Genomic DNA, 13933 nt, shown 5'->3' on the forward strand with positions numbered 1-13933 from the left:
TCCCTCTCCCTCACCACCTCCCTCTCCCCCTCTCTCTCATTCCAAAAAGGCCCAGACTCTCTAAGCCCCACCCTGCTACTATCTGTCCTCCATCCTCCAAAATCTCAATGGCTAATTTTGTTCAGCTAGTAGCTAGCTCCACCTCTGATTGAAAGCAGGCTTTATTGGGAGTCTCGGTAGTGTCAGAATGCAATCAAAGTATCTCAGAACAGCTCAGCCATTAAGAGTGCACATTGCTCTCTCATAGAACCTGAGCTAAGTAGTAAAACCCCATCTCAAAAGAACAAAATTGCTTTTCCGTAGATGGTGCTTATTGGCACTCAGCATGGCCCAGTGTTTGACATACTATTGTAGTCTTTCCTATAATGGAGTCTATTAAAACTAGGGCACCTTGAATCCCTGGTAATAAAATTGTTTATCTTTATACCAAGAAGTTTGGGAAAGTGCTGAAATTGATGGTGTGTGCTGTTAAGATCTCAAGTCTTTATGAGATTATCCAACATCAAGAAGCATGTCAGCAGGGCCTACAGAGTGGTTACATATGTGCTAAGTGTGTCAGTGACAGGATCAAGTGTGCTTTCTGAGTAGTAGAAGAGTCATTGTGAAAGTATTGAAGGCACAAACACAGAAGGCACAGAGTCAGAGAGCTAAATAAATGTGGAGCTTTTAAAGTAATAGAAGTCACGACTTATTTTAAAGAACCAACAACAATGAAATTCCAAAGTACATTCTGTACTACACAGGTGTATAGACACTGCACACCTGTGACGAGAGAAAATTTGTTTGTAATCATGCCGCGAACCAATTCTACAATCCCATTGTCTTGGATTCAAATTAAGTTCCTGTTCTTTGACTTTGGGCAGGTTACTGACCTTCCTTGAGCATCCATGATGTTCTTTTTTGTGAAGCAAATGTGCTGGTAAACACTCTAGGTTTAACAATCATATGGGGAAGGTCATGACAATGTTTTCATTTTTATTTAAGGTGAATCTGGTCTAGGAAAATCAACTCTCATAAACAGCTTATTCCTGACTGATCTCTATCCAGAAAGAATTATACCTGGAGCTGCAGGTAAATATTTCTATATTACTGTTAAGTATAATTTTTACCTGAACATTGTTAAAGTATATAATTAATAACTTAAGCCTTAGGTGTGTGTTTTATTTAGTCAGTTTGTGTTTTGTAAACTGTCACTTAAGTAGAGAAAGAATGTTCTATCTGAAGTCCTGGAATTTGGTTGTAGACTTTGTTCTGTATCTGTGCAGCTAACCTTTATTTCAGTTTGTTATCTATTAAATGTCCTAGTTTTCTGTTCGTATTGTACACTGGATGAGAAACTCAACTGAAAGAATTTTATGTCTTTAAAAAGTTACATAAGCTGAGTGGTGGTGGCACACACCTTTAATCCTAGCACTCGGAGGCTGGATCTCTGCAAGTTTGAGGCCAGTCTGGTCTACAGGGAGAGTTCTAGGACAGCCTCGGCTACACAGAGAGACCCTGCCTCAAAAATACAAAAACAAAACAAAACAAAAAAGTTACATACAAGAGAAGATAGCTCAGTGGTAGAGCCATTCACAGCATACATGAAGCCGTAGGTTCAATCTTCAGTATTATCTAAAAAATATAATTTAAAATGTTATGTAAACAGAAAATTACTACAGGAATATATGTCTAATTTGGCTATTCTCTGGTTATCCCACCATAGGACACTGGCATTCTCAAATATATGCTTGTTGGCTTTATAATACTGGGAATCGAACCTTCATGCTAGCAAATGCTCTACCACATCTCTAGACTCATAAATACTTTTGATAAGATGGATTAAGCTTATAAAGTCAACCACAATAAAAATGTACAACCTTTTCATCAATACTTTTACATTCTGTTTTTAAATGAATTCATAGATTATTTTCTTTGTCTTAGAAACCTAGGGTTTTAAAATGTTTTCTGTGTGTGTGTGTGTGTGTGTGTGTGTGTATGCATGCATGTATGCACACACATGTGTGGGCATGTTCATATGTGCATGCATGAGTAGAAGTCAGGAGGTAACTCTATGACTTCTACCCTATGGGATCCAGGAATTTGAACTCAGTCATCAGCAGGCTTGGCAGCAGGCACTTGTACTCCATGAGCTGTCTTAGCAGTCCCAATATTGGTATTTTTTTCATTTTAAGATTTTTTTAGATTTTTTTAATTTGTATGAGTGTTTTGCCTGAATGTATGTATGTGTACCACACATTTGCCTGGTTCCCTTGGAGGTTGAATCCCCTGGAACTGGAGTTCTTGGTGGTTATGAACCATCATGTGGGTGCGAGAAACTAAACCTTAGTTTTCTGCAGGAGCAACAAGTATTCTTAACTGTTGAGTCATCTCTCTGGCCTCTCAGTGTTGATATTTGTAGTGATATTGTGTTCCCCCAAATATTGTGCCTCCTAATAAACTTATCTGGGGTAAGAGAACAGAACAGCCACTAGATAGAGAGGCTGGAAAATGGTGGCACACACGCCTTTAATCCTAGCATTCCAGAGGCAGAGATCCGTCTGGATCTCTGTGAGTTCAAAGCCACACTGGAAACCGCCAGGCATGGTATCAAGAGCCTTTAATCCCAGGAAGTGATGGCAGGAAGCAGAAAGGTATTTAAGGTGTGAGGACGAGGAACTAGAGCCTGGTTAAGCTTTCAGGCTTTCAAGAAGCAGTTCAGCTGAGATCCATTTGGATAAGGACTCAGAGGCTTCCAGTCTGAGGAAACAGGATCAGCTGAGGAATTGGCAAGGTGAGGTGGCTGTGGCTGGTTCTGTCTCTCTGATCTTTCAGTGTTCACCCCAATACTTGGCTCCAGGTTTGATTTTATTAATAAGACCTTCTAACAATTCCTGCTACAGGTATTTTTAATGATCCCAAGAAAACATTCATTTTTTAGCACCAACATTTCTCTTGCTGGCTCGGGATCATTTTAAGTAGTCATTATATTATTTTCTGAGAACTTTCCTCAAAGGCAAGTACGGACCTTCCAAGACATTTGTCATAAGAACATGAATAATGGATAATCTCTTCTTTAGCATGCTTGATTTTAAGGTACATTTTCTATTAAATTTGTTTCTTTTCCAGAGAAAATTGAAAGAACTGTCCAAATTGAGGCTTCAACTGTTGAAATTGAAGAGCGGGGTGTCAAACTTCGGCTTACAGTAGTGGACACACCTGGCTATGGGGATGCCATCAACTGCAGGGATTGGTATGAATCCAGAGGGTACAGAGCCCCCAAAGTGCCAAGTACTATGCATTTGTTTTCATTTACTTAATTTAATGAATTTACATTTATAGACAATGTTAGTAACGAACTGCTGGACCTAATCATTTAAAGTGTTAAATATTGGCTATTTTGAAACGGGGTCTCACTATATAATGCAGGCTGGCCATGAACTCAAAATTCTCCTGCCTTATCTTCCTAAGTATTTTGATAATTGGTATGAGCCACTGTGTCCAGCTTGAGAATTAGTTGTGTTTTTTTTTCTAAGAGCACTCTAATAAGACCAGAGATTGAAAAGTTAATCATCTATAAACTGCTAACATAAACAAAGCCCTGTGATTGAACTGCAACCAGTGGACAGATTGCTATTTATGTATGTATGTCCCTTCCATATGGTAGGAGGTGAAATGTGAGTCATAGGACCTGTGAATGGCTTCTCTTTGCCATTATTTTTATAAACAAGGAAATTAAGAAGGTAGACCAACCTGTTGCTTTTATTGTGTGGAAAATCCTACTGGTGTACCTGCTTCCTCCTTCTCCTAAACCTGCCACAAGAAAGCATCAACTTAGCAGCACTGAGAAGAGGAAGGAAGGGGATGGGACTCCTTTGCCCATCTTCTGCATTAAGAATGACCCCCTTCTCACCATTCTATGAATGTGCTGTCCTGTTCAGCAGCTTACATAATCCTGCCTTGGACTGCATGCTTTCTGATAGCGCCCTGCTTCTTGGCCTCCTGGGAAGCACTTGTATGTCTTAAAAGGGTTGGCAGCCTTCCAGTTTCACAGGCTACCCGTCAGGTGCTTATAACCTGTTATACTTAGATTGTTGACTGCCATTGCTTCACCAGACCTACTTAATACTTGTCACAGTTTAAAACACACACACCCCTTCTTTTTCTTAAAGATTAACTGTCTTCTGTTATGGATTGTTTTACATATTATATGGGAAAGGGGAGAGAAACTTGTTTTTTCTTTGAAGTTAGGGACTGCCTGTTTCTGTACCCCATGATTACTGTTGAACTTTGTGTTTCAGTTTTAAGACAATTATCTCCTACATTGATGAGCAATTTGAACGCTACCTACATGATGAGAGTGGACTGAACAGGCGGCACATCATTGATAACAGGGTACATTGTTGCTTCTACTTCATCTCACCTTTTGGACATGGGTGAGTCAGTTGTTTACCACAGAAACCTGCTGCGTGTTATAATATAAGCAGTGAGATGATTTTGAGAAAAAAAATTGTGCTATATTCCTATGCTTTCCCTAAATGTGTGACTTTTGAACATTGTTTTTAGATTGAAGCCTTTAGATGTTGCATTTATGAAAGCGATACACAATAAGGTGAATATTGTGCCTGTCATTGCAAAAGCTGACACACTCACTCTGAAGGAGCGTGAGCGGCTAAAGAAAAGGGTGAGTAAGAGTTGGCCACCCATGCCTCCTCTGCATGACTTTGTGCCAGCTGTCCAGGAAGCAGGAGGAAGGAAGATTTCAACTGAGTTGCCAGAGGCAGGACTACAGAATTCATACTCAGTATTTGTAGATTTTTTTGTTTGTTCTGTTTTTTACTTTTCATCCTCATAGAATCGGATTTGTATAGTTTAAATTCTTCTTCTTCTTAGATAATAATAGCCTCATGGAGTAGGAAGTGGCTGAGTAAAAGGAGCTCCCACCAGCATTAAGTGGATGTCTGTCCTCTTAACCCAAATGTTTTTCTGCAGTAGTCTGTCTAAGTAGAATTGTTCCCTGTATTTGGGTTTTGAAAATTCATGTGGCAGCTGTCTACCACCTGATGCATCTCAGCTAGTTTAACACTGACCAGTCTTTATGGTGTCCTGTGTGGTGGTTTGTTATTTTTATTTTGGTTTTTTGAGATAGGGACTAAAGACATGTGCCACCATGCCCAGTTGAAGATTAACTAATTAATTTTCATGTTTTGAGACAGTCTCATTGTGTAGCCCTGGCTGGCCTGGAAATCAGTATGTAAACCAGGGTGGCTTTGAATTCAGAGGTCACCAGCTTTTGCTGACAAGTGCTGGGATTACTCCCCAGACTTCTTTTTGCCTGCATGATATACTCCTCCCATGCCATGATTATGCATGAGGCACCTGCCCATTGCCCAGGAACTTTAGGTGCTCATAGTTTCTCTTTGTTCTTGGGCTCTTATCTTGCTAGATGATTGTGGGAGTGTTTTTAGTTTAGCTGTTGTTCTGGGACTATCATCAGTATTCCTACTGTTTTGTATGTTGAAAGTGATGGCTTGTGATTATTACTGTTATTATTGTTATTCTTGCAGACAGAAAAGCTCCCAAAATTCAAACATACATAACCTTTTTAGCGGTTCTTAAAAGTGCTTGAAAATAACTTGTCGGTTGTTTGATCATTGATATACAAATAATTCTTATGTATTTCTTGGTATTTTCTTTTTGTTGTTGTTTTAAGGTGATACTACTTTGTAGTCCTGGCTGATCTGGAACTTGTTAAGTAGATTAAACTGGCCTTGAACTTACAGAGGTCTGCCTGCCTCTGCCTCTTGTACAGTTCTTCTGAATTTCTAATATGAGTTAGCTAATGATACACAGTTAGCTAAAATTGATTCTAGTTTTGTTATTGTTCCAGATTTTGGATGAAATCGAGGAGCATAACATCAAAATCTATCACTTACCGGATGCAGAGTCAGATGAAGATGAAGATTTTAAGGAACAGACTAGACTCCTCAAGGTAAGAATTGGCTCCAGATATATAAAGTGAACAATTCCGTTTTCCTGTTTTTTTGTGTACATATTTTAAAATGAAAGACTGGGAAAGTCATATTACAGCAATATAGTTTGGGTATATTTAGGAAATTTTTACTTAAGGCTTGAAAATGTCATTGCAGGCTTGATTTGTACCATTTGGAAAATAACTGACATTTCTAAGTGAAATGTGTATGTATTTAGCACTCAGTCAAACATAGTTAAAGCCAGGCATACTTGCATACCTATTTAATATCAGCACTAGGGATATGCAGAGGCAGGATGATCACTGTGAGTTAGAGGTCAGTGGAGTCTACATAGCCAATTCCAGGCCTTCCATAGCTATGTATGTCTCAAAACAACAATAACAAAAAAGCGGCTTTGTAATATAGCAGCAGGGAGCCATTTCTGTGCCCATTGTTGGTTTACAGTGAACATTGGTATTCTGCTACTGCCTTGTATTTGTTTCTAGGCCAGTATCCCATTCTCTGTGGTTGGCTCCAACCAGCTGATTGAAGCCAAAGGCAAGAAGGTCAGAGGTCGTCTCTACCCATGGGGTGTTGTGGAGGTGGAGAACCCAGAACACAATGACTTCCTGAAGCTGAGAACAATGCTCATGTAAGACACTTGGTGTATTCATTATGGCAGAGCTTAACATCAGACTAATAAGTTAGGGACTGGGGTCCTTTACTGGGGCTCTGAATCTCTGTTGAACCTCTTTCTCATAGTACTTGTTCTTCTTGCTCTCTCATCTCAAGTCATTGATGCTAAAGGAAAATTAAACCTTAACCATGGCCCAAGAGGTCCTAGCTCCAGCTAGAAGGTGAACAGCCTCTTGTAGTTGCCCCAGGCCCAGCTCTGACACATGGTGCTCCTCCTTGTTAGCCTGAAGATCTCACATTAGATGGTCCCAATTAGCCTTGAGGTTTCCGTTCATTTTTTGCAACTGATAAACTTCTTTATAGTTGAGTTTCACATATAGTAATAAAGATGTTCGTTGGCTTCAGGCTTAATGTATATGCAATTATGACTTTGAACTTCTGATTCTCCTTCCTCTACCTCCGAAGTGCTGGTATTCTAGGCATGTGCCACCACACCCAGTTTATGATGCTGGGAATTGAACCTAGGACCTTGTGCATGTTACACAAGCTCTTCACTAACTGAATTGCATCTCCAACCCCAATTGCTGTCATTAAGAGAGTAAAGTATAGATGTTACTTTTCTATTGCTGTGATAAAACACCATAACAAAGGCAACATGTAAAAAGATCTATCTGAGCTTTCTGTTCAGAGGGATAGAGTCTGTCCTGGCAGGGAAGCAGCAAATATGGTAGTTTGTCGAAAGCTGAGCGTTTACTTCTTTAACTGACCACAGGAAGCATCGAGAGCACACTGGAAATGACATGAAGCTTTGAAATCTCAAAGCCTACCTCAGTAACAGACTTTCTTCAGTAAGGCCACAACTCTTTTTTTGGTTTTTCGAGACAGGGTTTCTCTGTGTAGCTTTGCGCCTTTCCTGGAACTCACTTGGTAGCCCAGGCTGGCCTCGAACTCACAGAGATCCGCCTGCCTCTGCCTCCCGAGTGCTGGGATTAAAGGTGTGCGCCACCACTGCCCGGCTAAGGCCACAACTCTTAAACCTACCCAAACAGTGCTACCAATTGAGGACTAAGTATTTAAACATCTGAGCCTACAGGGAACCTTTCTCATTCAAACCACCACAATAAAAGAAAGCATATTGTTCAAAAAATACACTTTGATGGGAGCTGGGGAGATGACTGAACAGTAAAATGCTTGCTACTCATGTATAAAGACCTGAACTCAGATCCCCAGCACTCAGACAACAGTCTGGGTACAGTGGCACATTCCTGTGATCTTAGTACTGTGGAGTAGAGACAGGGAGATGGCTGAGGTTCACTGGCCAGCCAGCCTAGCCAGATCAGTAATTCGAAGTTTATTGTTAGATACTCTCTCAAAAATAAGGTAGAAAGGGGAAACTGGTGGCCCATGCCTTTAATCCAGCACTTGGGAGGCAGAAGCAGATGGATTTCTGTGAGTTTGAAGCCAGCCTGGTCTACAGAATGGTTTCCAGACAGCTAAGGCTACACAGAGAAACCCTGTCTTAGGGGGAAAAAAGGTAGAGAGAGTCAGTGAAATGTGTCAGTTGGTGGCATTAGGGTGCTGCAAAGCCTGTACACATGGGCTATGGTGGGAGCACACGCATATAATTTAAATGTATTTTTTAAAAAAGACAGGAGAGAGAGATAGTTCAGCAATTTAAAATTGTAGTTGGACCTTCTTTGGACTGCCAGCTCCCAAATGATGACATGGAGACTTCTTATTAATTACTAAAGTTTGGCCTGAACTTAAGTTTGTTCCCAACTAGCTCTTAAAACTTAAATTGGCCATATGTGGCCTTTAATCCTAGCACTTGGGAGGCAGAGGCAGGTGGATCTACAGTTCCAGGACAGCCAAGGCTACACAAACAAATCCTGTCTCAAAAAAAAAAAAAAACAATCCAAACTTCTATTAACCTGTTTATATTAATCTACATTCTTCCACGTGGCTTGTTACTTCTCCTCAGTACAGTACGTTCCACTTCCTCTGTGTCTGGCTGGTGAATCCCTCCCCACTCCCCCATGCATCAGATTCTTCCCTTCCTATCTTTGCCTGGAAGTCCTGCCTATCTTCTTCTGCCTTGCTATTGGCCATTCAGCTCTTTATTAAACTACTCAGAAGGTGTTGTAGACAGGTGAGGTAAAACAGCAGCACATCTTCACACAGTGTGATCAAATGTCCTACAACATAAAAATACTTGCTATCCTTGCAGGGGACCTGGGTTTGCCTGTAACTCTATCTTCAGGGAGTTCAGCTCCCTCTTCTGGCCTTTGTGGACACTTGTGTATGTGTGCACACAAACTTTTTTTTTTTTATCCTCATTCTTTCCTCTGTATTTCTTTCCCTTTTCCCTCCCTATTTAGAACCCTCCCCCATTTTCCGTTTTTTTTAAACAGAAAAAAGTATGGAGATTGATTGAAGAAGACACCCAGTGTTGACGTTTGACCTTTGCCAGCACACAGACACACACACACACACACACACACACACACACACACACACACACACAATGATAATGAAAATAGAGATCAGTGAGTTGGCTCAGCCAATAAATATGCATACTACCACACTTGACAACTTGAATTTCATCTGTAGGATCCACATGGTAGAAGGTGATAACTGACTCCTGCAAGTTGTCACCTGACTCTCATGTAGGCCATGACACAAGTGCCTCCCCATAAACAAGTTTAAACTTAGAAGAAGGGATTAAAGACAATACACCTCTCTTCTTTTTTAAGTATGTACTCCCCTCACCGTTGATTCTGAATAGTTTTATAATTAAGGGTAATGACTTTGGACAATACTATGAAAAACAAAAGAGGATATAGTTTGTGGAACCCTAGATTTTAAGAGGGGAAAAAAAACTGGGTTGGAAAGATGGCTCAGCAGTTAAAAGTGCTTGCTGCTGTTGTGCCCACATCAGGCTCTCAACAACAGCTCCAGGTGACCTCTTCTGGCCAGTGTAAGCACCTGAACGCACATGTACACACTTAAATAAAAATATTTTTTATTAAAGAGAAAAAACCGTCTGAGCTGATAATGTCGAAGTTAGGCTAGCATATGAACACCTGCGTGTTAGCATTGTTTCACCAATAGCAGGTTTGTTAGTTGTGCAAATCAGGACCCTGGGGGTCATGGCTACTGCCCGGCAAACAGTGTGGGAGCCCCCAGTGCCTGTTAATGCTACAGGCTGTAAACCAGCATCACTCTTAAACATTTGCCTAGGAAATTGTGAAAATGTTACAGGTGTCAGATTAACATAAGACAGTCTGGGCCTGTTTCCTATTGTAATTTATAAATATGGAAGCTTATTTGTCTCTTTCTGGAAGCTAGAATATTGGCATCTGGTGAGGGTTTCCTTACTATGTTCAAATGAATCAGAGGTTATCACATGGTGAGACAGAACAGATACCTGATTTTATTTTTATTAGCATACAGTTATATATATTTTGGGGTATAGTATATTTAACACCCATATAATGTATGTACCAAACAATTTCCTTCTCTGTGACTTCTTTATAGAGCCTTTAAGCTTTCCTCTTGTAGTTCTCCATAAAATATATCTCTTTAATGAAAAAAGTTCAAAGAGACATAATCTGAATAAACTAAAATTTTGATGAGTTAAAATTGCCGCTTACTAACACTGCTACTGAATGAGAACCCCTAAGATGTTGCCGTCTAAGTTACTACAAATGTAGCATAATGGTTTTGAGAGTAGTTAGGACACACTTGGTCTGCAGTGCTGAGCCCGTGGCTGTCCTAGCCCCTGTCATTCAGGGAGTGTTAGTGTTGTAGAAGAGGTGTGGTTCTCTGTTACATGCCAGGTGTGTATTTCTGAGAATGAAGAAGATCCATGCGGTTGAGGGTTTTGCTCAGTGGTAGAGCACTTAGGCCCTGGGTTTGGACCTCAGCTCTGGGAAAAAATAAGAAAAAAAAGAAAGATCCAACTACCCTTTTATCCACATTCTTATTATTTCCCTAGATTCTCAGTAAATAGGAAGGTGTTATAATGTTCTGTACATACTTTTAAATGTATAGTATTTACAAAAAGCTACACAGACACCTATTTGAATAGTTTATTTTTCATAAGATCTTTTAGAAAAATGTGTTTTATTTCAGGTATCATTTACCTAAAAGTCTCCTAAAGTCTTTTTCGTATCCACATCCCTCCAGTGGTAATGGCTTTGTACTGTGTCTAGTAGTACCTGTGGCAGTGTTCAGGAGAAAGTGTTCTACCCAAAACTTTATTGTAGCTTATTGTGGTTGCAAAGGAGTTTACTTCACCTATGCATTTCCAGTTACATAGCTTGTCCTGAGATTCCAGCAACCTGTGTACAGTTTACTAAACAATTATTTGGGCTCTCATCACTGGCAGTTTTTTTCTGTGTTCTTGATAGTTGTTCCCCATGAAACTGCCATAGGCATAAATCCCTGCTGTATTCCTCCTCTTTTTCAGCACCCACATGCAGGACCTACAGGAAGTGACCCAGGACCTTCACTATGAAAACTTCCGCTCTGAGAGGCTGAAGAGAGGCGGCAGGTCGTCACAGTCTTCCCCATATCATGTTCCCTGAGTCATTTTCCCTTGTCTTTTGTGTGCCTACCTCAGTCCTCTTGATCACACACAGCATATGCTTCCTATTGAAAAATTGTTAAAAATATATTGCTAATTCGGTCAAGTGGGGGTAGGGAAGAGACATTCGTAATGTGCACATCAAGAGCAGTTTTGGAGGCTGGAGAGATGGCTCAGTGCTTAAGAATACTTGCTCGTCTTGCAGGGGATCTGGGTTCAATTCCCAGCACCCACATTATAGCTCACAGCTGTCTGTAACTCCAGATCCAGGGGATTCCATGCCTTCTGGCATGTTTGGGCACCAGGCATGCTTGTGGTGCATAGGTATACATGGCAGGCAAAATGCAGAGATGTGGAATAATAATAATAAAACCATTTATTTAAACAGCAGAAATGGAAAAGCCAGAGGTTGGTATTGGTACTTCTTTAGCATTACTGTGTCTATAAATAAGGACAGGCTTGCTTGCCATTGAAAGCTATAGAGGGTAAGCTCGCCATGGGTGTCCCTGGAGTAGCAGCTCTGTTTTCTACAGACTCCATGTGGACACATTCACTTTTTCTTTTTTTTTACCATCTTTTTTTTTGTTGTTGTTTTTTGTTTTGTTTTTCGAGACAGGGTTTCTCTGCGTAGCTTTGCGCCTTTCCTGGGACTCACTTGGTAGCCAAGGCTGGCCTCGAACTCACAGAGATCCGCCTGGCTCTGCCTCCCGAGTGCTGGGATTAAAGACATGCGCCACCACCGCCCGGCCTTTTTTACCATCTTAATGTATATAAGATGTATATTTTGTGACCCAATCTGCATTGAATTAAAATAGAGCTGGATGAATAAGTGATACAGTTACTCAGTGTCTTTTGGCAGGGGATAGAGAGATGACTCAGCAGTTAAGAATGCACACTGGCCTTCCAAAGGACTGGAATTTAGTTCCTAGGAAGCTTACAACTGCCTATAACTTGAACTCCAACCAGCACTCATGTGCATGTATACGTATATAGACACACATATACACAGAATTAAAAATAAAAAAGCTTTTTGAAGTATTATGATGTTAATTTGGAAACCAGACATAAGGAAAGGTTTTAGAAGCCGGAGTACATGAATCCCTACTAGTGGGCTGGAGAGATGGCTCAGAGGTTAAGAGCACCAACTGCTCTTCCACAAGTCCTGAGTTCAATTCCCAGCACCCACATGTGGCTCACAACCATCTGTAATGAGATCTGGCTCCCTCTTCTGTATACATAATAAATAAATAAATCTTTAAAAAAGAAGAAAAAAAGTATTCCTACTAGCACACCTTGGTGGTGGTGCCAGTGTGCTTAGAGGTACTTTCCTCAGTCCTATTCTACAGGCTCTGCTCATTCAGCTCCTCTGGCTCCTTCCAGGGACAGTTTTATTCACCATATAGTCATAAAGGGGAACTTACCTAAAAACCAAGACCCTTCCCTGGGTTAGACTGGCTATTTATGACTGTAGAACAAAAGTCAGGTCATCTTCTGAAGTCCCAGTTTCATGTTTTGTCATTTTTCTTCCTTGTGTTCTCTTCTTTATCATGGCTTTAATTTAAAAAGCTGTAAGCATATATTTATAAAGTAGTGGTCTTCAGAATTCTAAAGTTTTCTTTCTATTCAGAAGTACATTGCAGTATTCCAATTGTAATTTTTCTGTTGTTGTTCCCTTAGGAAAGTGGAGAATGAGGACATGAATAAAGACCAGATCTTGCTTGAAAAGGAGGCTGAGGTAAGTAGAATACACATATTCTGGTGTCAACAAAAAGAAATCACTTCTTAGCCAAATCAATTCAGTGTGAATACTTGTCATAACTACAAAGCTACCTGAAAGATTGTAAGTAAGTATTTTAGAATACTTCTGGAGCCTTTCTGAACATATACAAACTTCAGTGACAATAATTGGTAAGGAGTCTGGGGATGTAGCTCTGTTGGTAGAGTGCTTATCTAGTATTCAGGACCCCCTGGGTGCAGTCTCAGTGAGGCATAAATTAGGCATGATGGATCTTGCCTGTATTTGGCACTTGGGAAGTAGAAACAGGGAGATCAGGAGTTTACATAGGGAGTTTAACTATTGCTTCTGTTTAGTGGTAATTTGTCTTACTTGAATTTTTGATGAATTGTTGATCTTTTAGATTTTAGGTTTGTAAGTTTTTATTTGAACATATTATTGTATTTGAGAAAAACAGTAAAAGCTAAATCTGACAACACCAACACTGTATCTGCTATGTCCCATTCTTAGCTTCGCCGCATGCAGGAGATGATCGCAAGGATGCAAGCACAGATGCAGATGCAGATGCAGGGTGGTGACAGTGACAGCGGTACACTCGGGCACCATGTGTGAAATGGTGTTTTCATATTAGTAAGTTGGGGAGGTAGGGGGATCTCATTATCAGCTCAGCCTTGAATATGATGGGCTCCTTGTCTTAAACTTTACCCATGTGGTGCATTTTTAATCTGCCGTTAGCTGTATCGCTAGCCTTTATTGAAAAGCAGAAACCATTCTCTGCTGCCACCTACTGTCTAATGAAAATATTCCTATTTTCTAATGTTACAAATATAATTTATGTTAAACTTTCATTAGACAGTGTTGGAAACTCATTAATATTGTAAACATCTTCAAAGAAACTTCCTTAATTTATTAAAAGCTTTTGCAGATGAAAAGTATAGGTGGTAGGAAGAAGAATCAATGCCAGTTAAATGAGGGTCGCCTAGCTGCAAACTACTGACCTCCAGGCCTTTGAGGCAACCATTA

General features: G+C 40.3%; 1 protein-coding gene across 4 annotated transcripts in view; it reads left to right on the forward strand.

Moving 5' to 3' along the window:
- Nucleotides 1-13933, forward strand: part of Septin2 (septin 2) — a 38257-nt gene that overhangs the window by 22129 nt on the left and 2195 nt on the right. For all 4 annotated transcript variants that reach the window (XM_059277980.1, XM_059277976.1, XM_059277978.1 and 1 more), the window contains exons 4-12: nucleotides 985-1071; nucleotides 3109-3232; nucleotides 4281-4415; nucleotides 4546-4663; nucleotides 5870-5971; nucleotides 6458-6603; nucleotides 11059-11142; nucleotides 12853-12910; nucleotides 13421-13540. In XM_059277980.1, coding sequence (XP_059133963.1) covers nucleotides 985-1071; nucleotides 3109-3232; nucleotides 4281-4415; nucleotides 4546-4663; nucleotides 5870-5971; nucleotides 6458-6603; nucleotides 11059-11142; nucleotides 12853-12910; nucleotides 13421-13522 — 956 coding nt within the window. In that variant the 3' untranslated portion in view covers nucleotides 13523-13540. The remainder of the gene's footprint in view (nucleotides 1-984; nucleotides 1072-3108; nucleotides 3233-4280; nucleotides 4416-4545; nucleotides 4664-5869; nucleotides 5972-6457; nucleotides 6604-11058; nucleotides 11143-12852; nucleotides 12911-13420; nucleotides 13541-13933) is intronic.

The sequence above is a fragment of the Peromyscus eremicus genome, chromosome 13 (genome assembly GCF_949786415.1).
Source record: "Peromyscus eremicus chromosome 13, PerEre_H2_v1, whole genome shotgun sequence".
Taxonomy (NCBI): domain Eukaryota; kingdom Metazoa; phylum Chordata; class Mammalia; order Rodentia; family Cricetidae; genus Peromyscus; species Peromyscus eremicus.